The 27,726-nt window shown below is 39.1% G+C and overlaps 1 protein-coding gene across 1 annotated transcript; it reads right to left on the reverse strand.

The window, feature by feature from the left end:
- Positions 1–607: 607 nt before the first annotated feature.
- calcr (calcitonin receptor) lies at positions 608–27,290 on the reverse strand. The gene is made up of 21 exons (XM_070846258.1): positions 27,221–27,290; positions 24,044–24,194; positions 23,673–23,780; positions 21,730–21,822; positions 21,479–21,631; positions 21,205–21,315; positions 20,963–21,075; positions 20,267–20,339; positions 20,018–20,128; positions 19,678–19,784; positions 18,765–18,930; positions 18,558–18,668; positions 18,238–18,350; positions 16,287–16,378; positions 12,549–12,675; positions 8,815–8,968; positions 7,900–7,960; positions 7,655–7,721; positions 7,269–7,487; positions 6,586–6,627; positions 608–1,214 (listed from the first exon to the last, which is right to left on the reverse strand). The coding sequence occupies exons 1-21, from the start codon at positions 27,263–27,265 to the stop codon at positions 993–995; spliced, it is 2,439 nt and encodes an 812-aa protein (XP_070702359.1). The 5' UTR covers positions 27,266–27,290; the 3' UTR covers positions 608–992.
- Positions 27,291–27,726: the final 436 nt, after the last annotated feature.

Raw genomic sequence — 27,726 nt, forward strand, 5'->3', positions numbered from 1 at the left:
TGAAACAACTCTTGTGGCTGTTCAACCTCAAAATAAAGTTTTTTTATTCATGTAATTTTTGTGTGCATTTAGCTTCTTTTTGCTTCTCAGCCCTGTGATGTTCAGCATCGGCACAAACACAGCAACTGCAAAAACAACAAAGCAGTCAGGAGTGCAGCATCACGGGACACACACTTAGCATGGAGTTGGGAGTTGGCAAGAATAAAATATCAATAGAAAACAAAAATAAAATCCTTTTAAAACATTTGAATATTTCTTTTAAATGAAACGTGGTGAACATACTATATGTACACAATTCCAGAGCTTCGAGCACAGAGGGTCTTTAGAAGGTTGACCTCCATCATGGCACATATGATCAGATTTATGAAGTTTGTTGATGTGTGTGAGTCTGTATGTGTGTGTGTGTGTGTGTGTGTGTGTGTGTGTGTATATGTGTTGGATATGTCCCTTCATAGCTGTGACCAACATACAGTACCCTTTGGTATAGGTGAGGTTAGGAGGGATTGGTTCTTCTACTTCACCTTAGAAATCGACGACACCCTCGCAATCATCATTCACCTCTACCTCTAGTCAGTCAGAACCAATGTATTATATCGCCACTCTCGCTGTCATCACAGTCACAGTTATTTCTACCTCCACACCAACATAAGCCTCCATCACCGTGAGCACTCTCACACAGTTTAGCAGCTTTAGGAATTGACACATGTCAAAAGCAGCTCTCAAGTCACAAGTTCTTGACATCAAAGATCTCAAAAAGCAACCGCAGCAGCAATGTTAAGTAAAATGAGGTGTCAGCCTTGTTGCTAGTCCATCTCCATCCCAATGAGCTCTTCATTTCCAGACCAGTATTATCGTCCTGGGCTGAACAAACCAGCATTAGCCTCTGAGATTTGGCGGGAAAACCAGATTCATCTTCCTTACTGTATATCTCCGCTGCTCTTCTTCAGTCGTTCCCGCCAGTACGCTCGTCTGTCTTGGTGTGACTCTGTGGCTCAAGCGTATGTCTCTCCAGATTTCAGCGCCACCAGCTCAGAATCCTCCGTGTGGCGCCCATTCAAGTGTTCGCTGTTACAGTCGTGGTGGTACATGAAGGCGGGTACCTCGGTGATGGAGGTGGCTGTGTAGGACGTGGAGCGCATTGAGCAGTGGTCCTTTCGTCTCTGACCCCACTGAGTTTTATACTGCATCCACTGTCTCTTCAGAGCTGCCTGCACCTGGGCGGCACACAAACACACAGGTAAAAGAGTTGGTTCATTATCATGGTCAGAATCCCTGAGCTGTTTTTCTAGGTGATGCTTTGGTTCTAATGTGGGGATCAAGCATGGTATGGTTCCTTCTAAAAGTAAACAGTTTCGTTATGTTGTGTAACTTCTTTTGCTTTAGTTATTGCATACTCCAATTTTAACGTTGTTAGCCGTCAGAATTACACATCACAAACATTTCTCCAAACTTCTTTTCTGTTTTGCTTCTCTGTTCCAATTTGACCACGAAATTATTCCCCCAGCCATCCAAATTTACATGCAAATCAGCATGCGGTCACAGTGCAATGTGAGTAAGGCAGAGCCCATGTAAACACCATCTTGTGACAATATTAATCCAAGCGACGCTGATCTTGACTGGTTCAAGCGTAATGGCTGCAGCATATGTGGATGACTCAAATTCCAATCACATTAACAGATGCCAGTTAGGAAATGTAAACACCACAATTTCCTGAAATGTGGCCAAGCTGTGCAGAAGGCTATATCGTCACAATATAAAAGTGAAGAAAGATGTAATCTATTAAGAGCTATATGTTGAAGATTTAATCATGTAATTAAATATTAATGCTCCCCTATATTTGTCATGTACATCTGCTCATAGAACATTTGGCCCTCAGCCATTCACAGGTATTAAGATAAAAACTTTACATTTTACCTGCAGCCTGCAGTTTGACAAATGTGCATGTGCAAAATTTTGCATCTGATTATCTGACAAGAGTTCATGAATGTTACTTTTCTTTATTGCACGTTAACTCCTCATTTTGCACTCCTCAGTATTTACACAAGAAAGACATTTTCATAAAATCATCTTGCTACTATGTGTCACAAAATCCATTGTTATGCAGATGACATACTCTAAGTGACCCTTTAAAATCCCTCTATTCAGTCCCTAATACAGTGATCCGCAATAACTGCTGATGTTATATCCACCTATTGAATAAAACTCTCAACTCCAAACTTCTAAATCAGAAAATAAACATATGTCTTAAATGTGGGACAAAGTGCAAATGTTTTTTAAAACTCTACTACTCTACTTTTAATTCCCCTGTAACATGGTACCCTTTCAGAAGTTTAGTAAACTTCAGAATGACAACAACAAGCTCAAACTTTTCACCCTCCAGAAGCCTAAATGCCTCGGAGAACTCAATGTTCCAAATTTCACACTCCCTCCCTCAGTGCGCCTACATTACCAATAGAGCTGAATAAAAGGAAAGCAACTCTTCATGGCTGAGCTGGCTGAGCACTGAATATCCTAAGAAATGTCACTTCAGGATACACTATCCATAGCCAAATGTTTAAAAAAATACCAATACAATTACAATATTTTGATTTATTACACTTGTCCACCCTGTTTTCAGATCAATCTGACGTGCCAATGTTTCTGAGCAGTAAAACGTTTCATCATTTTCAGACAGAAATGAGTAAGAACCTGTTTTTAAGTGGTAACATGCTCATAACCTGCAGCTGTGATGAAAATACCCGTCAAGACTCTGAATATACGAATATATATATGATATTAAACAAAGAAAAACAGCAAATTTTAAAGTACAATTACTCACATAAATACTAAAAATCAGCAGTTCAGAAACCCACTCAAGTAAAAGAAAAAAGTAAAGTACCTGGTGAATAGATTGCTTGAGTACCACTTACTTTCCTGAAAGTAACTTTCAAGTTACTGTGATGAAAAAACAGCACTTGTTGATAAAACCTTTTCTTCATGACGTGGAGTAGGTAGGCCGGAGCTGATTGCAGCCTCTCTAGTTAATGCTTGTGAATCCACCTGATGCTTTTCACTACTGCACTAACAATACGTACCCAGTCTATTTTGGACTATAGTTTATCAATGGTTAAGCCGCACACAGTGAATGAATGGGGCAGCAAGTCAGACACAGGAACTGCATAGAACAAATAGTCAAATTTCCAAATAAAACAGCCTGTGCAGACTCATGATTGTATATCACATCATTACGTCAACATTACTTCGTAACCAGTTGCACCAGGTCAGAAAGCAGACAGACAGCATGAATGACGAGAGGTTCATCTTGGTGGAAAACCACATGACTGTAGGCTACAGCAGAACAAAGAAGGAAATAACAAAAAAGAACCCATTTAAGGTTGTAGCCTGCTATCAAGGGAAAATGAACAAATCAACAAAATCTGAGCAAATGAACTATCAGCCAGGCAAAAGACTTCACTTCTGAAATGTTCCCAGTGGGGTATGAAGTCATGCGGAGGACGGGTCGTTAAAAAAAGCTACTTTTTTCTTCATGTGTGCTACTTGCAACTCATTCCTACAGTACCAACCCCTGTGTTTGAGAAGCTTGAACCACTGAATGTTTGCCATTTCTCCTTCACCAAGGATTAATTGATTATCAAAACTCTTTTTTGCTGAGCAACTAATCAATTCAACAAAACTTAATGTACTGACTGATTGATTGAACAGGAATTTAAGTGTCAACTGAGCTCCTAAAAACAGAAACCAGGACAGAAATCTTCCACCAGTGCAATGTTAATTGTTTTATTCTGTAACACCCTCATACTACTGTAATTACTGCGGGTATATTGACACACAATGATCTAATGATAGGAATTATGACACTAATTGTTATAATGAGACAAAAGAGCGACCGGGGCTTACAGCTTCCATGTGGAACATCTTGCTTGATGTCACAAATACAACATGAAAGCTGTTTGTCTCACTGACCTAACTTCACAATGGGACCATTGAAGAAACAAGGCAGGTCTGTGCAGTTTGGCCTTGAAATCATAAAACAGAATTGAAACCAGCCCCAGAAACCCATGTCCTGATTAAGGGAGCTGAAACAGTCATTAGGAGGCTGAATCAAACAAACCCTCTCGTTCCCTTGTGATAGTTTGTCAGTTAGTTGTCCCTGTATTACCCTGACAGTGGGCTTGTCCTTAAAACATTTGCACTATACATTGTTTATATGCCATGTATTGTTTAAATCGTTTGATAAGGCGATGTTGCGTTTCGGCTGCTAATGTATTAGCTCACATCTGACCTGTTTTTCAGGCTGAATGTATAAAACTCCACAGTAGGTTGCTAGTTCCTCTGTGCCAGAAACGTCATGCCGAGTAGTTAATTCTGCTGCTCTCTCAGTTTATGCATTTCTTCCCATGCAAAAAATAAATAAAATCCTAACAACATCATTGTCTCTGTGTAACACAGAATTTCACTGTGCGATTTTTACTTATTATTTTAAAGGCAGAGTCTGCAACGTTGGGGAAACTAGCAAGACTAGCTGGATTTTGAAAGTATCCTCCCCCTTGGAGCTTTCCTCCAAAGCTCCTCCCCCACACGCTGCCTGACTAACGTTACTGCTGGAGAATGAGTCCATGATAGGACCAACAGAATCCATCATTCGTTCTGTACACAAGCGCTGACTGACAGCCTCTCTTAGTTTTTCAGTCTAACAAATAGCCAACTCTGTTAAACGTCACGTAAACACAAGCAAACCAGCCGTCGCGAACGTTATGATACCTTTAGCTCATAGCAGCTGCTCACTGGGCTCAGAGGCTGTGCTTTGTTCTGTTAGTTCACTAAACATCAGTCTGGCACAGTCAGCAGCTCAATTCTCATTCTTCCGCTAAGTGGTTGTGTGATTTGTGCTGATAACTCATGACAGTCAGTTGCTAAGCCGTAATCTACATTTTGGCCGCACATTCTCTGCCATTCTCTGCTAGCTTACTAGCCTTAGCTTTGTGGAAGACTCCACAACGCTGAATGAAATGACTGGAAAAGTTTGTAAATGTCAAACTATTTCAGTTATTAATTGTTGCTAGACTTTTATGACAATTTCAACCATCCATTCATCTATACTGCTTATCCTCAAGGGTCACGAGGGGGCTGGAGCCAATCCCAGCTGACGGACATCCTGGACTGGTCTCCAGCCAATCACGGGGCAGCACACAGACTGCACCACTGTGCTGCCAGAATTTCAACCAATACAACAAAAAGATGCTTCTGAAACAACTTCCAGACCCCGCCTTTAACTCTCTCTTCATACCACCGTGGAACATAATGAACTGCAAAAAATGCCTAATTCAACCTTCAGCACATAATGCTCATGCTTTGCTTTGCAGACACCAGTTTCACAATCAATCTGTGGAGACAAAAGGTCTCCACAACACCATTAACTCCAGATCGGGGCTTTTAATAGAAACACAGCTCATTCGTTTAGAGAGGTGTTTGAACCAAGTTAAAGATGCTCACAGTCAGACAGCTGCAGACAGACTTAAAAAGGCTGACAGGAGGACTTGAAAGGAGAGTCAATTTCCAGCTGGGCTTGGAAACCTCACAGTCATTTATAAACTGTGTCTTACTCTTCACCTGACATGACCCTTCAGCTTTTACTGCACAGCAACAGATTGGTCTCTGAAGAGAGAAGCAGCACAGTGCTTTATAACCTGTTACAATTGGACTAATGACGGATGCAGCATCCTCTGTGAAGTTACAACTATTTAACTGAAATATCCATTGCCAAAATCAATCTTTGAGTCTGTGTTTGGGTCACTTCTTGATATGCTATCAGGTACAGATGTAAGATGTCAGAGACCTGACCTGGAAAAACAAAAAATGAAAATATTTTGCCTGATGGAGTCATTGCTTAATGTCATATGCAATGAGCTGTTTTATTGCTCCATGACTGAACAGCTCCCAAAGTAACATGTGCAAGTTGATCTTTAGAAAAGGGCAATTGCAAAATACATTATGTGAAATTCAGCATCAGGAATTTCAAGATTACGATACTCTGAAAGGAATAATTCTGGGGATTATATATTTATCTGCTTTATTGCTGTGAGCTAGGTGAGAAGACTGATATCAATCTCATGTCTGTCTGTTAAATATAAAGGTGGAGCCAAGAGATGGTTACCTTAGCTTAGCATGAAGACTAGAAACAGGGGAAACAGCTGGATCTATCCAAAGTTAACAAACCCCACCTACCAGCACCTCGAAATCTTGTTAATTAAAGAAACAAGATATAACTTTTTAATTATTGAGATGTTGCGGTGCTGGTGGAAATGTTAACCTCCGGACAGAGTCAGGCATGCCATCTCCCCCTGCTTCTAGCCTTATGCGAAGCTAAGCTAACTGCCTCCTGGATCTCCTGGATGTCCTCACAGACATGACAGTGGTATCGATCTTCTCTTCTAAATCTTGGCCAAAAAAACCCCAAATAAGAGCACAAATCTTGAAATGTTGAACTCTTCCTTCCACTTCCTTTAACTACATGCCATTATGCAGCAGCAGCACACTGTAGAGAGCAAAACTTCTAAAATGCATAAATACATATACAACGCTTACCTCTCCATTGAAGAAGCAGAATATTGTTGCCACCAGTAGTCCCTTAAAAAGCAAAAGAAGAAGGCATAATTTGCATTTTTTTGTAGAGTAAGAATAATGGAATTAAAAAGAATGTATCCCTCTCTACTAGTGAGGTAGAACAGCAATCACACAATCATACAGAATGATTTTTGTGAGGAAAAGTACAGTACAGAGTCTCTATCTAGTAAGTGTAATGTAATGACTGCCTATCTGCAAATTTTGTCTGCCTGTTGTTTAATTAAGTGCCTAACTGGTGGTAAAGTAAAGTTAATGGAGTGCCTAATTGGTTCTTTAAAGGGTAAATCACATCAATCAATACAACAGTCACAAAGCAGGAAACTTTTAATCATGCCAAACATCTAAATCTCGAGCCTGATTGGACCCAAGGACACAGACAAATGTGAGCTGGATTCATTTTTCAGTTCAGGACTAACATATAAATATTAAGTATTAAGTAACTATTAAGTAATACTTTCAGTATCAAAGGTACACTGATTGCAATGCTATTGATGATATTTTTTCAATGACTCGACGTGCAAAATACCTCAACCCTCAGGAGCAGTGAGGAGGCACTGTTTTGCTTTATAATTCATTGTTGAATTACCTTTGAACTGAGGTACCTGGTGCCTTTAATGGAAATTCGCTGTCAGCTCAGTGCCTACCTGGTAGTGCATGAGTATGTGCATGATGTACTCATAGACCTCCCCAGCTAGTCGGTTCTCTGGCCTCCAGGGGAGAATGACAAACTGTATTCCAAGCAGGGGCACCAGGATCAGGGTGGCTCTCACTGCCTTCATGTACATGTTGGACTCTGCCCGGTGTGTGTCTCTCAACTTGGTCACCAACACTCTTATAATATTTAGTAAGAAGAAGAGGTTCACCTGCACAAAGTAAAAAAAAAAAATTAGATATGTATATATATATATATATATACATAATTTCAGAACTCAAACTGCTGACAAAATAACAAACCAATAATCAGATTTTTCACTTTGAGATCCATGTATTCCCCTTATATTGTGTTGAAATAGTGGATTAGCAGACTCACAAGAAGCGCTGCCACTATAGGACCATGGACCGCATAGAGCAGATGGGTTTCCACACTCATCCAACAGCTACAGAAGGGAAAACATATCAGTCACTGCTGTCTGCTGCCCAAAATACACACACACACGCATACAAAAACATGCATGTGCATGGATCTGCACGCTCTCACTCTCTGCGGCACACACAGACGAGCACGTATGTAAACATCTCCTGTTTATTTGCAGAAGTTTCTGGAACATTACTCACTTGTCATCGAAATACTTTTTCCTTGCCACGGCGTGGATTGATGCAGGCACAAGAGGAAAGCCTTGGACAGGAAAAAGATGTCGGCCATATGAGGTCTTGAGTGAATTTAGCAAATTCATTTGTCATTTATGTAACATTAAATGTGTGGTTAGCTGGGTCAGTTGGTCCTGGACTTCTATTATCAAATAAATTATTACTTTATAAATACCATTGTCTATCTTCTTGGAGAGGCTGAAACACACTGAATTAACTTTGACATCATCATTTGTGCAAACTTTCCAAACTTAATTTTATTGCAGTCCAACCCTTAAAAACAATGCCACATGGTTGATTTTACGTAGCATTCCTGCCTAATTTGACACAGTGTCTATAAAACAGCCACTAGAGGCTGGGCTCAGATTATCTTTCTACATGAGTCCACGTACAGTCCATTTTCAGACACTCTGAGGCCCTGCAGCATATTGGTGACAGATGGACCTGACTAACAGGCCCTCCCTCCACACACAAATACACACACACACACACATACAGAGCAAAAACAGGCCTCAAGGTTATCCGCACATTTTTAATAATGGCCATCCATTTAGTTCCATCACCTACTTATTTGACAGACTGAACCCATTATTCCTGTTTTGAACGAGGTGAGAAACAGGACAGCACTAAGTGACATGAGGCCAATAAAGCTATCAGCATATCCAGGTTTACAGACTGTACGAAGGTTGAGAGGATCTGAGAAAATTGTGTCTCTGTTAGATTATGTCCCACTTTGCTGAATTGCTTTTCAAAGTGTCAAGTCTCAAGCTGCAATTGAGTCCAGTGAAGGCATATAAAATAAGTCTTTAAGGATGGATATATCAAATACACAAGTACAAAAAATCAGCAAATAGTATTTTGATCAAATGCAGATGGACTCACCCCAGCCAAGGAGGTAGTACCAGTGCAGATGCTGCTCCTCTGCAAACACAGCCACCACTATAAGCGTGTGCAAGTAGATGCCTTCACACAGCATCCAGAAATAATTGCAACCCAGCATGTACATGTGGAAGAAGTGCAACACCTTACAGCCAACCTGCAGAGAGCCAGCCAAAACGGGGATATGTGTTATTTTGTTTTCGAATTTCTACATCAAAAGATATCATTTCCGAAAATTCAATTTAAATGCTCCGACATCATCTCTGCAGGAAACAAAAAAACATCTGAGAGGATGTTTCTGCACTCATGGTACAAAATAATTAGCCTGTATTACCCTTTGCAGGCAGAGAGAATGTTTGCTAACTTGAGCTGAGATGGAAATTATATGTTTTTTCTTTGTTCTTTGATTGAATTTATGTGAGAAAAAGCCATGTTCTGCAACTGCAGTATCTTTCATAGTACTGAGCAGTTCTCTATTTATGTATCCAACAAACTGCGACAACATGACAACATGACAACATGACAACATGACAACGTGTCTCATTATGTATTCTGTTTAGAATACATAATCTAGATTGAATCATTATTATCCTTTCTTGAGAGAAATGAGTTTGATTACATATCATTATGTCAATCTTATCTAACCTCAGTCTACTATTGCTATAATTACCAAGATGCTTATGGATGCACCATAAGCTGTAATTCTAATGACTGCTACAAAATGGCTGCAATTAACCTAAATGTACTGACATCTAGTTCCAACTTCTCTCTCAAAAATAACTATTCTTCCACAAAAGTTAATAGTGAGTTAATTTCACATTTTCTAAAGTGTGTCTCTGGGATTTTTGAGACTCATTGTTTCATTTTTTCTGAGAATTGTTCAGGAGACATTGGTCATATCTGCCTAATTTACAGGTTCCTTATCAGGTCATCTGTGTCGGCTGCTACTTGATCATCCGATCTTAGATGGCATACAATGTTCCCTAATTTGGATTTTGAAGCTCCAATAAAAGCCTAGATAGCAGCAAGTCAAACATCCATAGAGAAAATGTAATAAATTGATGTAATAATAATGTCACGTAATGAATTGCTATTAAATTTACATTTCTCTTGAGTCTATGGTAAATACTCATAAAGCACAATATCGTAAAATACAGTACATGCTGTATAGTGTCGTGAAAAAAGTTAAATAGGCTTTTTTCCTGTTTTGCTGATTCTGCTTTCAGCTGCTTGCTGTTCTTGCTGTTGTTGTAGATGGTGTTGTAGGTGTCACACAAGGATCAATATTAGGTCCCCTGGTATTTACTCTATGTGTAAATAATATTCAGTTTCCACCTGAACGTTGCAATGTCCTTATTTATGCTGACAATACCATCTTACATACTCAAACTTGGCTTCTTTTAATTGTCTGCACTCTCCTCTGAGAGGTCAGATGGTCATCACTAACATCAAGAATGCATCAACGTACGTTTATCTTCAGCTACAAGATCTTGCTATCTAAAATGCTGTGATTACAAGGTGAAGATCCATGACACCAGGATACATAGATTTTTCTTTAAAGTTCCTAATGCTATCTCTGCACTAGTTTCAGCAAAATGATTCACTTAGGGACTTTAAAGTTCTGTTTGCTGATATTCTAAAAATATTTTTGTGATTGTTTAAATTAGATTGCTTTGTTGTAATTTCATATATTTTTTATTTCGAAAAAGCAAGTGCCCAATAAATTCCATGTTTTCTTTAAGAACATTCACGGACAAAAGCCTTCACATAAAATATATGTTTTTTAAACATTCACACGAGTTTACAGTTCTGTGTTAAAAGAGCCTGCATCCAGCCACAGTTTAATTCAAACATGCTGTCACTGCTATTAACTGCTGCTCTCAGGGCTTTCACTTCTAAACTTTTATCCATATGTCCTCACTTTCCTATGTTTTCCGTTCCACTTGAGAAATCTCCACTATAACAGACATGGACTTGTATCAGTATGCAGAGATTTAGGCCACTCACTTTTCGCTAATGCACAACTGTCTTGCATTGCAGCTAACCGAGGTTTGTGTAAAGTTACCGACAATGTTCTGGTTTACAAATTAAGCTGCTATAGATCATGTCGATGTTTCTCATGTTTTTAGCCTCCTCCCTGGTTTGACATAAGCTTTTTTGGATTCACTCCCCCACACTGCTGGCAGGCCAAACCAGACTCTGTATCGCCTCGAGAGAATAAAAAGAGCTTGTTTTCTCTGCGAGAGCAAATCTCCACCACAATCCACCATTCCTAAATCACCAGTACAGAAAACAGGCTCACAAGTCTCACTTTGGCAGGAGTAAATTTCAAAATGTTTCCCAACAGACACGCATGAATCCAAACCATTGGTGCTTGTGATTTCTTTTGCTGCTTCTTCTTGAAAAGCAGGGCCACAGTGAACAATTTTGTTTTGACATTTTACAGCAAGTTAGCACAACTTGACAGTTCTATGTCAGAAAGTAACATATTCAACACAACTCTTTTTTGACAAATGGCGAGGAGGGGAGGCTTGAAAGCGAGCCACTACGCAAAGATATACATATTTCTTCACATCGGTGATGATGGCTGTCCTGATTCCTGACTGCTCTTTGGACACGTTCAGAGATAGGATGTGTATAAAGACGGCAGTCAAGCTGAGCCAGACAGATCTGGTGAATGCATGAAATGGAGGAGCAGCAGGATGCAGACTCAGACCCACACCCAGCTGAACCTCCACTGTCTCCTGGATGTTTCCAGTACTTTGTTGGACCAGAGATGCTCCAGCTGAAAGCAGACTGGAGCTAATGGGATTGTATGCACTGTGAGCCAACTTCTACAATCCTATCTGTTGTTTCTGTATGGCACTGAAGTTCTGAAGTTTTTAAGTTCTTTTTTATTTTTCTACATTAACATATTGGGGGGTGAAGGTTTTCATTTTTTTTAAACGGTTTTTTGTGTGCCAATATTTTGGCACATTTTTTGGACTACTGAAGTCTGAATGTGTTTTAATCTTATTCAGTTCAACATGAAAGGAAAGATCTGATCCTAAAGGCAGTCACAACTTTTGAGAATCACCGAGCACTTAGTCAACATGCTTTCATTATTCTTATTTCCAAAAAGGAGTGGTTCTTGAAAAGTAACATGTGAATTTATGTTCAGGCCTGATAGTACCACATTCCTATGAAAGAGATTTATCATTTCTACCAAAGCAGACCTCCGAGTTTCAAAGAATTCACATAATGCATTCAGCGTGGCTCCAAAACAGGAGAATGCAAAAGAGAGAAAAAAACTGCCTGTTGACTATGTCATGCTGCCAAGATTTGGCACACTGAGATGAAATACTAATTAGGATATACTTTAAAGTCTGTTGTACAAAGTTTTGAATATGTAAAATACAGAGCAACTTAGTTTAAATGTAGCTTCCTCGCATTGCCTTTGTCTTGCAGAGCAAATGAATTCTTATATAGTTCATCGCCATGTTTTCCTCCCTTGCATTTTTACTTGTCTTAACATAAATTATGAATGCATTTGTATCTCATTTCAAGACAGTGGAACTAATCCTCCTCCTCACACTGTATTCTGCATTTTTAGCCAGGCTAGCATCTGGATGACAAATATTGGACTATAAAATTTGATTAAGGTGGTCATGTTGCCCTTGTGATGAAATGTTAGACTTTTTCTCCAATAACTTTTCCTCTAGTGCCATGATCAGGTCAACATTTGAAGTTGTACTCACTGGGTTTCTCTCCACCACTTTAGGATTATTGACCACTGCTATAAGGTAAATGATGGTGAGGGCTGAATTAAGGACATAGGAGCAGAAGAGATTCTTGTGCAGAGTGATCCTTTGGCAGCTCAGACTCCTATTTGAAAAGAGAAAGACAGATAACATACCGACATGACAGGACGTGATATGATAATTTATTTAAAAAAAAAAAAAACATCTTACAAGTTGCAAATTTACTTAATTCATACTCATGACTGTCTGTAGAATATCAATGAAATGGGATCTTTCGTCACAGACATTTTTTTAATGGTTGGTAAAACATCCCTGGTCGATGAGCTTTGATTGCCTCTAAATACTCTGCACTGTACATGCTAGAAATGCTGTTAAATAATGCATAATGGCTCCCATGGGTGCTTCCTCATTACATTGGCTGGCCACTCAGAATTAATTGGATAATGAAATGCTTGAGCGGCAAAGTGAAAATAACTATTAGAATCAAAATCGTTGTAAGTCATTCATATTGTTCGTAATGGTTAAATAATGTTTCAATTTCAGGGCAGCGATCAAACATACTGCAGCTCACAAAGTGTTTAACAATGAATGAAGCCTATATTTCTCCATTAAATATGTCCTCGACATTTGAAGAACTTATATGCTCTTACTGCTTATGGCCAATTTTATCTTTGTTGAGTCATGAAAACCCTGTAGACCCATGAAAAGCAGGAAGAGCACTAAATTTCCCCAAGCCGGGACAAAACGGCAGATACAACTGCACATTTTCTTCTTATTCAGAGGCCGTGGTGATCTCCAACAGAAAAACAGTTCCGCTTTAGCTTCAGACATAAAAGGAAATGCAGGAGCTGCTGAATGCTTATATACAACTACAGTACAGTACAGACTGTCACAGGTCTTAACATCTTCAGGCCGGCCGTTAAACCATTTCTGTTTTTCCACAGCAAGCTTGAGTATTTTTATCTGGGAATCCTGACAGTGTTGATGTAGAGCTGTAAATAACAGAGTGGTGCAGCTGTACACCACCACATACCACTGTAAGCTTCGCATCTGGATCTTATAACACAATGTTAATCCTCCAATATTTTAAGTGTTTTGGCAATAAATAACGCAAGTCATGGTTAAAGGGAATAAAGAAATAAAAAGTTTTCTATGCCAATAACTTTGTTACTTTATTGAGATCTTAATTTGTTAGGATTTTCATCTTGATGAATTATGAATGTCCCAGTAACTTTCTGGGTGGCTGAGTTTGACTCTGAGCAGGTCGTGGCGTTTCACGATAATGCACCTGCACTAAACACGGCCACAAAATTTATGACTGTGTGTAAAACTTTGCAGCAAACTGAGGGTCTCTTACAAGATATGTTCTGGATAACAGCTGCATTTAGACAGTCAAAACCCTACAACATTTTACAACTGCAGCACTCAAGAACAGCCAACGGAGACATGTTTCCAAATATTTTTACAGAGCATAAAGTTAATTTTTTCCCCTAGGCTTCATAGTCAAATTTTTTCACAGTAAAACTGTGAAGCTGTAAATGTTATTCTGCCAATAAAAATAAAGTTGATTAAGTTCCTTCCGTCCAAGAGATGGACAGACAATTTTTATTCCGAGGTCATTAAATACTGATGCATTGTTACCCCCTTTGATATGCACAAGGCATCCTATAGCGTGTCTATGAGACACTATAGGATGATGCAATATAAAGAACGGCAAAGCCTTTTATTTTACTTTGCAGCCAGATAACGTACATGTGGACTGGAACATGGATAATGTGTGTCCTGATAAGCACGTGGATAAGGTACAAGTGGATAAGCACATGGATGATGCCTCCAAACAAACTGCAGTCTGTCAGAAGAGGCCCTGGACGCAGTGACGACATCCACCCTCATTTCTCAGCTTATCCCTGAGCAGGAGAAGCTGAATGGTGCTGAAAGTGCTTCAGAAATCAAAGAACAGGATTCTAACATGATCCCAGCTTTCTCCAGATGGGCATAGACCCTATGGAGCAGGAACATGATGGCATCATGTCGCAGGACTTGGCAAAAATTGTGTAAAGGAAGTCATAATGAATATTTAAAGTGTTTTTCAGATAACTTACGTGACTAATGTGCTAATTTTATCCGAACCATCTTCTTTTCCGAAACCTAACCTACTAGTTTCGGTGACAAAGCCTAATGAAGCTGCAACTGTTTCAGATTGTTTATTATATCAGGGTGAGTTACGTGGGAGCCATAAGGGAGGTCTGAGCTCCCATGAAAGTGGTAAAATTATAAATCTTTGGGGGCCGTTAATGCATCATCAGCAATGATTATTTTATTATTTTATTGATTATTAATGAATGTAATGAGTATTATTTACATTAACAAGATAAATAGGCTAAAAACATGTTCCCCAAAAGAACTACCCATCATATTCTCTGATGAATGACAGTATGGCTGCACTTCACCACCAAGGACACAATTGTTATGTGTTGTATATACATTAACTGAATATTATAGGATTCCGTTACTTCCCCATATCCACTTAATTATTTTGAACTCTTATCTAATTTAATTTCAACAGCAGCATCTCAGTTAATTGTGTACTTTCCCCCCTGTGATTATGTAGTACATTGGGATTAACAACCTTAATGAGCAATGCATTCAGGTGTACACGTTTCTAATAAGAGCAAATCAATACATTTTCAGGTCAATTGTTTTGCATTAATTTATGACAGCAGATCGACAGTGACGACAGTAAGAATTTTCTGTCTTCTTTGTTAATTTAACACTGTGCTGATGTTTACCCCTGCATGCTGATTATATGGTAACACATGGCACACATCATATATTTAAGTAATGCTAACTAATGCATGATTTGTGATGATTTATTGCATGAATTGCTGCAACATGCATCACTATCAGTTATTACTGTTGCTCACAATTAAAAAATGATCAGGTCACCACTTTATGTTATTACTTCACAACTAGTAAATAATCAATAATGGAATGTTAATTCACAGTTAATTCATACACCATATATTTCCTCCTGCTAAAAATAATAAATATTTATTTGAGAATTGGTTCTGTTCTGCTTTCAAACTGCACATCAGATACAAACGTTACAAAGAGGAATGCAGCTGATTTGCTTGCGTCTCATTTGATGTATGAAGCACCTTTACTGATGATCGATCAAGTGTAAACTGACCACAGCAAGTCACAGTGGCTTGATCAGTTGTGAATGATGAGCAACAGGAATTTGTGATACACCCTGCATTAATTCATGCATTAAATCACCACGAGTCACGTATTAATTAAGCATTAATTCATTTGTACCTTTACTGTCTTACCGATTATATTATAAAACTGCGACTGAAACATCAACTCTCATTAATACTGAAAATATGTGCTGGGGTGGCGTGTTTGTGTGGACAGAGGCAGAATGAAGATTTTGCGGACTGCATGTAAGACTGAGACCAAAGCACTGTCCATGATGAGTAATAAATGACTGGAGGAGAAGCCATCTGTGTGCCTGTCAGATTCACTGAAGATAGCGATAGAATGATCGAGTCTTTAAGGGCAAAGCTGCAACCAATTAATCGAGCTAGAATTATGACTGCATCAGGCACTTGCACCATGATAACCATTCAATCATATTTCTTTATGAAACCAATTACAGCTATGACTACAGTTAAATTCTCATGTGCTTAAAACCTTACATGGAGGGCAGGAGTATCACATTGAATCAATTACCTGAAGTAGAAGAAGATGGCCAGTGAGATGAGCAGGGAGGCTATGGATAGAGCATGACCCACTATTGCCATATAAAAGAGGATGTACGCTGACTGTAAAAAAAAAAAAAAAAAACCCACAGACAAATTAGGGGCAAGATCAAAAAACATGTAGCATACCACTTGCAAAAACCTGAATCCAAGCTAAAGTGAAGATACAAAAGAAACATGGTGTAAATAAGGTGTTAAAAAAATAAGTATTTTGTGGCAAGACCCAAAACTGTCAATTTTCCCAAAGTTGCATGATGTATTTTGGGAACAACATTTATCATGTGAGTCTAAATCCTGTGAATTCCATTTATAATCAGGAATGTAATTCTAACCTGCAGGAATGAAACCAAAACAATCAGAACAACAGTTTAAGGAGTGCAAATATTTCTTGAGTACATACTAAGTAATACAATCTGATAAATGATATGCACTAGATTGACACTAGAAGAGCCAAATGATGCATTAAAAAATGAATAAACAATGTTAATCTGGTGTTGGTGACAGTAAAATGAGCTTATGAAGATTCAGTGTCAATAAATCTAGAGAAATGTGGCAGAATCTTGCAAAGGATAAAACCACATCAGTACTGGGATCAACTCAGTCTTATCAGAAAGTTATGGAAATTCTAATCGTTTATTTAGGCTCTCTCAAAGCCTCCTGCTGAGCTTGTCTGTTCTCAAAAGTTTCCTGAAGCTTAGGAGGGCTGAGTCAGCAAAGATCAGGTTCCTGTGGTAGCAGATGGAGTGGCTGATTTCTGGTTATAATCGATCAGCAGACTTTGAGTCTTTCGCCCTGGTGTGCCAAGGCAGCTGTTCTAACTGTGTAGTACACGGTCTGGATGTAGCAGGATGATGTTTCAGTTGTTTGCAGAAATGTTATTCACACGGTGTTGTTATTTGCCACTGGTCATTTTCTCTGTTCCAGATTGGAGGGCAAAGTTTTTCATAGATATTCACTGGGTGAAAAAAAGATTTGGCAAACTCAGCCGATTACAGCTTATGGGTGCAAAGTTATTGATTATAATAGATGTAAAATTAAAGATCAAAATTACTGATTTATCAAACCAACTTTACAACAAGTATGGTATGACAGTTTTCTGCATTAACGCACCATGACTTATACTGTAGCAGAGATAAGATTAATCTAATCATATAACTAATGTGTGAGCAAGTGTATGAAGGACTGGCAGTGCTGGTTAAAAGTCAGTGAAAAAAACATCTCTCATAGTCCTTGAGTGTGTCTTTGCTGTGTCCTTGTGGTAAAATAATCAAATGAGCCCTGTGGTGTCACGATCTGGTTTCAATGTGGGAAACGATGTTAGTGGCTTGGGACAGCAGCCTGTTGGTGATAAGAAGGTTGTTAATATGTGATGGTGTCAACATGAGGCTGTTTGTATGGAGACTCCTTTGTCCAGGCCTGTGTTTTATAACGACTGTACAGCCTGAGGGACAGAGGGCTTGGAATAGTTTGATGGTTTTGCTCCAACAAATGCAAAGCTTGTTTGAACTGTAAAACAAGCCCTGCTTTATCTGGCCTGGCTACTGCTAAACTTCCTGGGAATAAACACAGACACCACACAGGTGTGTTGAAACAAATGCCAGCTTGGACTTTGACCTGGTTTGGACCAGGTGTGATCTCACCCTCATTTACATACCACTTTCCATCTCTAAATATTTCTGTGGAAATCATAAGAGGAGAGCATTAAGTCTTGGAAAAAATGGTTGTTAATAATGGCATCTGTTACAATATTTACTGGCAGCAACATCAGAACTGCATATTTCAAGTTTCCGCATTTTCTCCTATCTGCCCACACTCCAAATTCCTGAGGACTCGAAAAAAGAGAAGATTGTGCTGACCCATCACATATTGGCCACCATGCAGGAGATATATGATAGCAGTCTACTTTATCGTCAATGAATTACCTTCAACTTTGCCTTTGTGTTTTCATTGCAGAGTGTGTAGTTAGACCAAGTTCTGTTGGTATCCGGGTGGCGAAACCACTGCCCGTCCTCCCCACAGTATTTAGTGGCCTTTTCTGAAAGTAACAATTAATTCTCCAACAAATCCATACAGTTGTGCTCATATATTTACTCTCTGTTCACCTTGGTGAATAATTCATATTCAAAGCAATTAATATTTTACAGTTCTTGAAGAGGTGTCAGAGGTGAATTCATTATGAAAGTTAGACAAGGCATCAGCAGACATTTAAATAAGAGCGACACTCCTGAGTCTCACTGCTCACCTGTGGGATCAAAGTCAACAAAATAATTGGGGCAGTTTTGAGAGGTGTAGGTTCCCGCTGGAGTGTCGTCCCAGCACAGCCAGCCGTCCCAGTTACGAGTGCAGTACGGCCCTGGAGCATCAACAGAGCAGCAGAGAGAGGTAAACATCCGTAGAGGATGAGTAACAGCAGAAAGCCACAATGAGTCTCTTTACATACTAACGCTACCTGATTTATTATAAGGTACATCTCGGTTCATTTTCGCGAAGCATTTGTACTGGCTGTCGAGGATTTTCTTTCTCACAATTTCCTGCTCTTCTGGGTTGACCATGGGACTGACTGTGGCCTCGCTGGTGGGCTCTACCTCGGTGTCTCCAGAGAGCTGAGCGGCTGCCTTCATTTTTGTCAACAGCACACGCGCACACACACACACACACAGTACATACATAGAGTCAAGATCAATCAAATAATGGGCAGGAAGGTTAAAAAGGAAACATGAAACAGAACTATACAACAAAACGTGGAGAAATGTTACTTTTGAGTACAGTAATACGTTTGTCCCATTATGGGAGTGAAAGCTATATATATCATTTATTTTCATAGTGTATATCCATATCAGCACTGAGCATCAAAGATATTTCTGCTACTTTTTACTATATTGGAAATTCTTTTTGTAAATTGCCACATTGCTAGTTTAGTCAACCTACATATGTCACTTTTAGGTCCCAAGACAGACACCTGCTACTTGAGGATAACACTGTATTTTCATCTTTCCTAAAAAGATCACAGTACTTCCTTATCTTTGATGTTCAGTCAAAAGATAAATTAGTTTTCCCCCAAAAAACAACGCTATTTTCAGCCCTGAGTTGTGTCTGCATGGATCTGAAAAAGATACAAAAGATTAAAGAGAGGAGATTGCATCCTTGATACCTCTCTGCAAGGCTTACCCCGGTGAATTCTATGTCACTGTATGACAATGTACTGTATATGCTCTGAGGTTTTTGTAGCAGAAGCTACATACACACTATTGCATAACTGTGGATGTCATGAACTTTAAGGAAACCCCTGCAGTAGTGGTAAGCCTAGATACCAAGAACCTCTGCATGACCTTGCTGATGAATAGTTATTACATGAACATTACCTTCTCCTTAGTGCTTACAGAACACCGTGTGTAATTGGTCCAAGTCTTGTTGATCTCTGGATGGCGAAACCACTGCCCGTCTTCTCCACAGTACTTAGTTACCTTTTCTGGACAGAAAACAATATGTGAAGAATATATGGTGAGTAACACATTCTCCAAACACTTTCCCCTCCTCCATACATCTGTGCAGCTGTGTCTATAAGCTTTAAAAACATTAGATTTGGCAAATAATTAATCTGCATTTTATAGTCCAAGTCTCAGGTACAGTCAGTCGAAGATCAGAAGAGGTTAACAACATCAGCAGACTTTTAGAGCAAAGCTCCTTAGTCTCACTGCTTACCTGTTGGGTCAAAGTCCGAAATATAATCCGGACAGTTTTGGGAGGCGTAGGTTCCTGCTGGAGTATCATCCCAGCACAGCCAGCCATCCCAGCTACGACTGCAGTACAGACCTGATGATGACAGCAAATGTTTACAGGCCTCTTATTTAAACATAGAAATAACAGAGCTCAAATAACAGATCAGTCACACTGATCAGTCACGTACTTGGTGTCAGACCAGAGTAACACAGTGAGTTTAAGTATCAATACCTGATTTGTTAAAAGGTGGATCTCGATTTATTTTCAGGAGGCATTTATATTCATTGTCAAGCATTTTCAGTTTCTGTGAAAAAAGAATAGATGTTTCAAGATTACTAAAAACGTTGAGCAGATAAACCGAAGATGGTCAAATGTATGACTCAACTCCCCATCGATATCAACATTTATTAAGAATGATCCCTCCAGAGCTCTAAATAAAGTGTTTGGAGGCATCTCATACTAATACTTTACCACAAAAGCGGAAGGAAAAAGGAGTCTGCAGTCATACTTAGAAGTAAAATCATGTCTGAGTTGAACTGTGATCACACAGAAACAAATGCCCCAGAAAAAAATATTTTGTGCTGACAAGATCTGAGATAAGTTGTTCCCAGAATAATAAAAAGATATTAACTTGTCCACAGACCACATGGACGCATGATAATAACTTGTTAGTATAAAATGATATCTTGTTCCCACGAGTTAATGAGTTCTCACACGATTAAAAAAACACCATCTGCTGGGGGAATTGCTGTATGATATAATGTAGCTGATTCGGTTCTACTTCCTTAAGAAACCATCTTTACAAAGGGTTTGTAACAGTTGTTTTTTAAAAGATAACTTACTCCTGCTTTTCGGGTTAATAAAGAATCAGGTTGTACAATAAATCCACAAAGAAAATTTTATTACATCAACATTGTTGTACATTACCCTCTGCCTCTTCTCATGGGTGGTTACACAGAGTGTGTAGTTGGTCCAAATCCTTTCAGTCTCTGGATGGTGAAACCACTGACCATCCTCTCCACAGTACTTGGATGCCTTTTCTGGAAAGAACAATTATGTGATTAAGTCTGATTTTCTTTAAATAGAGTCAACATAGGATTAAAGGTGAATTCATCATGTGAGGGTAACAAGATATCAACTGGGCAACAACACTAAGTCTCTCTGCTCACCTGTGGGGTCGAAGTCAGTAAAATAATCAGGGCAGTTTTGGGAGGCATAGGTTCCCGCTGGAGTATCATCCCAGCACAGCCAACCATCCCAGCTACGACTGCAGTACACTCCTGCACCACCAACAAAAAACACATTTAAAACAACAATTTTGTTACAGGCTTCTTGTACATAAATCTATCCAAAATGAAATCCCATCATGTCCAAGTCACCTTGACATAAAACAAAAACATTTGTTGGTAGTCCAGAGTGGATTTCAGTAGATAGTATCCATACCTGATTTGTTATAAGGTGGATCTTGTTTCATTTTCTCTGAGCATTTCTTTTCATTCTCGAGGATCATTGTTTCTGCAACACCTCCTTTTTCTGTGTAAACCCCTGTGGGCTCTGTGGTGGGCTCTCCCGCAGCATCCCTTAAAAATTCAGGGACTTCCTTCAGAGAAAAAAAAAAACCTTGCTCAGCATTCAAATAAGAGCAACTGAGGATAGCTTCATTTTCCCATTACTTATAAGGAACAACTAATAACCAAATACCTCTAATTTGTGCTTTGAAGCTGATTGACAAGTGGACTCAGTCTGGACCCAGTTACCCAATTCGTCACAATGTTTGGTCACTTTTTCTGTGAAGGAAATATGAAAAGAAAATGCCATGAAGTATCTGGACAACAGCATAATCCATCAGTTTGTACCCTAAAAGCTTCATAAACCATATCAAAATACTTATAAGCACAGTATTGCTTCTGTTTGACGTTCATGTCCAATAGGGAATCTATAATCTTTGGCTTTGTCTTTGTTTTTCAGCAGTAGTATGTTGGCATCATCCAAACACATAAATCTGAATCTGAATCTTGGAATTACTGAAGAACTGTGATTAATTCAACTTGGCACACATCATCAAACGTTATGTCAAACAGAGATTTCCCTCTATGGAGTAATTTTCTGGCAAATTCTCAAATGTTGGGCTTAAAACCACATGTACTGTAGAGCCACGACTGGGCAGAGAATGAGATCACATTGTTCCTGACAACATCACCCATAGCCAGACTGCCTGGTCTTCTTCGACAGCTCATCAACTGTTCAACAACCACTTCCAACTTCGTCTCCTCAAAGCCTCATATCAGCAGCGTCAGGTTTCACATAAGGAGCCATAAGGGGACTCCTAATGTCACAGGCATTTTGAGAAGATCCTTTATGAGCCTCCTCTTCCAAAAACACCGTCTCTCTCTTCTCATTCATATTCTTTCTCCCCATCCATCTCTCTGATTCTGACTTCTCTGTTTTTTTTTGTAATCCCTCCGTCTCTTTGCCTCTACTTGCCTCTCTAGACTGTTCATTCCTTTCTCTGCCCTCTCCCTCACCTCTCCATACTCCATTATATTGCATGTCCTAAATCAAACATGACTCCACTCCTTAACTAGACATTAGTGAGTTGTGCATTCCTCACAACGTAAAGACTGCTCATACTGTAGTGACTACTTATACCTCAGTTCAAAGTGTGCTTGCATAATCATTGTCCACAGTCAATTTCAGTATGGATAAATGTCTGACTGATAACACAACAGGCCCATTATTGACCTTGTATCCAGTGTGTCAGTCTCTTATAGTAGTTGTCCTGCTAACATGCTGATATTAAGCACAAAACACAAAGTTGATGGGAGGCTGATGGGAATGTGATTACTTGTGTATATATTTGGTCATAAACCAAAGTATCTATCCTGAGGGGGAAATTAATGTCTCTACCAAATTACCAAATCTCATGGCAATCAATCTAACAGCTTTTGAGATATTTCCCACAAAATCAAAAAATAGGTGCCTGAATTAAAGGAAAAGTTAAGGGATCACCAAAAAAATTAGGCTACATCCTTTGGGATCAATGAAAATTTTACTCTGATCCATCCTGTAGATTTTGACCTGCTGATAGAAAGTTATTTGGAATCATCTTCTGAATACATTGTACCAAATTTGGTGTTATTGCCATTAGAGCCCCCGGTGTGACTAATAAAAAAAGAGTTTGGATTGCATGAACCTTGGAAAATCCAAAGAAAAGATGTTACAGCACTGGCTGTGTTGTTTGATTGGCATGTATGCTCTGGAAAGATAAAAAGCACTACAGCAGACACTTTGGCAGGTTGCCGCTTATTGTAATGATTTGATTATGAAATCTTCCTGTTGATAAAAAAATATCTACTTACTGTTCATAACAAATCATATCTTCCGAGCACTTGATGCATTAAGATTCAATTACATCATGCACTTTAGTCAGAGACATTTACGTCAAAGACTTGACCATTTACTGTAAATGGTTGAATGCTGTTGTTAATGCCATAACAATATTCCACGATATTTACAGCTCTTGCAAAAAGAGTCAGAATGAGAAAGCCTCAAAGCCTCCTGGAGCTCAAAGGATCATACAATCAGTGCTGTGACCTTTGACATCATCACACACAGAGGATTGGAGCATCTTTCTTACCAGTTGGGTCCAAGTCAGCGTGATCTGAACAGTTTTGTGTTACAGATGTCCCAGCCGGTGTCTCATCCCAGCACAACAATCCATCCCACACACGACTACAGAACATACCTTGAGAAAGGGAAGAAGAAAAAAGTATGACGACTATTCTGACTACTATTCTAAACATTTCCCGTGTCTTCATCTGTATATACAGCAACATCATTTCTGTACAGCCTTGAAAGTGATCATAACCCCACAGCCTCTAATCCAAAACACCCTTCAGTCAGTTAAACCACTGCTGGCAACAATACCATTACCACTGTGATTTTCTCCCAGAGATAATCAATCTGGCCATGAGAAGCTTTAAAGTGAGTTAGGGTCCGGTTTCTCACCGGTTCTGTTTTCTTGGTGGTCTTTGTTGGACAGCTCGAGACATTTGTATTGACCCTGGCTCAGAGCCTGGCCCTGTCCCTCTGTCATGCTCTGTCCGAGCCTGAGCGATGGGTCTGAGATTGACTTAGAGTCTGCTGCTGCTGCACTGCGCTGTGGAGACAACACGACACCAGAGGTGAGAGAAAGGGGAAGAAAAGGTGTTTTATATGGACTTGGAACACAAAATGGAGCTTAGATAGATTTGTGATTGCTGCTCTGATCTGCATTTCCTTGACTGTCAAAAATAAGATACAGCATAAATATTATTCGATGATGGTGTTAGCTACAATTGTGATATTTCATAGTTTTATCACACTTAGATAAAGACATGCCCCATGCAAATGCTAGAAATTTAAATGGAACAATGAGCATGGAAAAGTTTTTGAAGCTGATCTGATGAGGATTTCGCTCTGCTTTGAAATTCTAGTCACTCGATATTCTTGTTACTCATTAAAGTGCGTTTGGGAGCTCACAAAAGAAGTTAAGCAGCTGATTTTCTCCAAATGAATCTTATCTCTGCTCCATTGTTTGTATTTTGGAGGTAGCATTAAAAATGGAGAAGCATACTCTGTGCAATACTGATTTTGATAATGCTGCTCACTGAAGGATAAAGAGCCCATTTTGCCTGTGACTTATCTCGCAAAATTTTTTTTGGCTGAAAATTAAGTGTCTCAGAGTGCCAGGCACTTGCCTTTTCTGAATTATGTGAGGAATTTTAATACTTTGCCTGGGAGATTGTCTGCACATGCCTCATCACAATTGAGATGCAAATCTCCTACCTCTGGAAAAGGAGTTCTCATTAGACCAAAACATCATTCTTACCTGTCTGGTAAAAGCTTGTGAAAGACAAACCACTTACGACAAAACAAACGGCTTTTGTGAGAATGCTGAAGTCCCATGTAGCAGTTTAGCAGCCGTACATATGATGTCACTCCAAACATTGAAGTAAATGACGTCATACATACGACCACCAGGCCACCACCAGTATCAGATGAACAGATGAAAAAATCTTCTCTCACCTATTACAGTTCAGAAATCTTTCTGAATCAACATGACAGGACCACTCAAAAATAAAGTACAGTAACATAAAGCAGAACAGCAGCAACGATACATCAGGCATAAAACATTTGGCACGGATACTGTCCAGGATGTCAAGTTTGATGCTGAGCAGCAAAGGAAGTTGAAACTTCCATTTCATGCTGACAGGAGGACAGTGGAACAAATGTTTTTTTTTTTTTATTAAGGACAATAACCTATAAACGACATTTATTTTCCGCCCAGTAAGCCTATTAGTGTTCTGTAATTTTCCTGCAAGTCCATCAGAAGAACAGTTTGATGTGTTTAACTATAACACCTTCATCAGGCAAATCAGTATATTTTAGAACTTAGTAACCTTTGTAACGATGATTGCAGCACCCCTATAAGAGCTAATTAATGAAATGTATCAAACACTGGAAGCACACTGTGAATATGAATCAACTGTCTGTGCCTCAGATTAAGATTCATATGGTGGGCAGGTGGTCACAAAACAACAATAACCACTCCAACACCCCCTAAACCCTGGACTGTAAATTCAGCAAATACATACATACATATGTTTTGGTTCAATATATGTGTGGGATTGTGGCATATCTGTTGTTGAGACTTTTATTTTGAAGGGCATAGATGAACACTAACAGTGTTAAATTTCCATTTTTGTTTTTATAAGTGATATGAGTGTTATGTAGGATTACCATTTTCTTTTTTCATTTTATGAATTGTATGTGTTGCACTTTTGCTATCTTCTTTTCATTCTGGACACCAACCCGCGAAGGTTTGCGTTTGCCTACATATTTTCCTCACTTCTGTAGGCATCTATTTTTTGATATATATATATATATATATATATATATATATATATATATATAGCTTTTTCTTCTTTAAACTAGTGTAAAGTTAATATGTTTACATTTCTGCATTCTGGAGAACGTATCCTGTTGAGAGCATGTTGGCCGGTGTTCAGTGACTCTGTTCATGGTACTACACAGGCACAGAGATTGCAGGCATATGGGTAAATGTATAGCATTTTTCTCCCATAATAGTCTTTTTTCCCCTGGGAAGACACAGAGAACATTTATGCACACATTGTTTCTCTACATTTGTAGGAAGATTATGCTGTTTCCATGTCTGGCGCCTTGCAAATACAGTGGTCCCTCATTTATTGCGGGGGTTATGTTCTAAAAATAACCTGCAATATGCGAAATAGTAGTCAGCTTTATTTTTTACAATTATTATATATATTTTAAGGCTGTAAAACCCCTCACCATACAGTTTATACACTTTTCTCAGACAGGCATTAACATTTTCTCACATTTATCTCTTGTTTCACTTGTTTGTTTGTCTTGCAAACAGGCAGCACTTAAAAGTCACACTGCTAGCGATTGAACATTTCTGTAAATTTGGCAAGCCGAACGTATTCTGTACTGTACAGAGACACGGCACGGAGGAGATTGATTGACATTGGTCTACAGTCCCTTAGCCAATCAGGACGCAGAACACAATGCGCGTTCATACACTGTAAAAAAAAAAGCATGCAAAATTGCACTAAAAAAATGTAAAGTGTAAAGTGCTAGAGGTCAGTCCCAGGAAGTGTGGCCCTTGCCCACTATATACAACACAATGCAGAATTACACTCACAACAAATACACAATGAGGTATTGTAGGAATTACATTTTCATTTAGTGTTTACATGCACAGCACGTTTAATGTCAGGCAAAATGCCAGGCATCCTACATTGTGCGTCATCTGCATAAAGGAGTAAGGATCAGATATAATGAAAAGGTGGCGAACACACACAGAAACATGTGCAATCATGGATCACATATCTTCTCTTTCAGGTCATCCAAGTTTGTAATGAACAAGCTGAGCTAATTATAAACTATAATTATTAATTAAAAATGTTGAGTGAAAATTAATCATGATTTTTTGCTGAGAAAAGAAAACCACTAGACCACATCATATTACACATCTATTTAATGAAAATTAACTAAAAAATGATTCCTATGTTTGACACACATGTGCAGCATACATAATGTGCAAAAAGAGAAATGGGGTAAGTTTACCTTACAGCATTCCTTGACATAAAAAAGAGAGCTTACCACCAGGAGAAACAAAAGGATCCAAAGGGAGCCGGCTAACTTCATATCTTCCTCTCACAGGCAAATCTCTAGAGAGAGGAGAGAGAACGACCAGTTGGCTTGAAAGTGACTGACTGCACAAACGTGTGGCTCTTTCAAATCAGGATTATGGCTCCTCAGGAAAAAACAGCAACAGCAATATCAATAATCTGAAATGCAAAACACTGCAGCACAGGCACTGCAGTTTGTGCTTTTTCCTCTGTGTGTGTTTGTGTCTGAGAAATTGTGTCTGAGAGTGTGCACCCATCAAAATGTGAAACAATTGCATCAAAGAGTAACGTTGTATCAGGATTCACTTTAAGTCTCTTTGCTTTGGCTAACAGAGTCACTGTTGGAAGCCTGTCGCTCCGCCGCCTCAATAGTCAGGACGATCTACTGGTTGTTGCCCACACCCCACAGCGGCCCAGGGGCAGGCTACACATGCATGAGCAGGTCCTGTAGCTCACTGTGAAAGGTTAGCAGGACTG

This window comes from Pempheris klunzingeri, chromosome 16, assembly GCF_042242105.1.
Source record: "Pempheris klunzingeri isolate RE-2024b chromosome 16, fPemKlu1.hap1, whole genome shotgun sequence".
In the NCBI taxonomy this organism is placed as follows: Eukaryota; Metazoa; Chordata; class Actinopteri; order Acropomatiformes; family Pempheridae; genus Pempheris; species Pempheris klunzingeri.

Coding starts and splice junctions, on each gene's coding strand:
- calcr (XM_070846258.1), bottom strand. CDS start 27,265: ATGAAGTTAGCCGGCTCCCTTTGGATCCTTTTGTTTCTCCTGGTG. Junction 21,632..21,729: donor GCACAAATTAGAGGTATTTG/GTTATTAGTTGT, acceptor CTCTGAAGGAAG/TCCCTGAATTTTTAAGGGAT. Junction 21,076..21,204: donor TACTGACTTCGACCCCACAG/GTGAGCAGAGAG, acceptor TGTTCTTTCCAG/AAAAGGCATCCAAGTACTGT.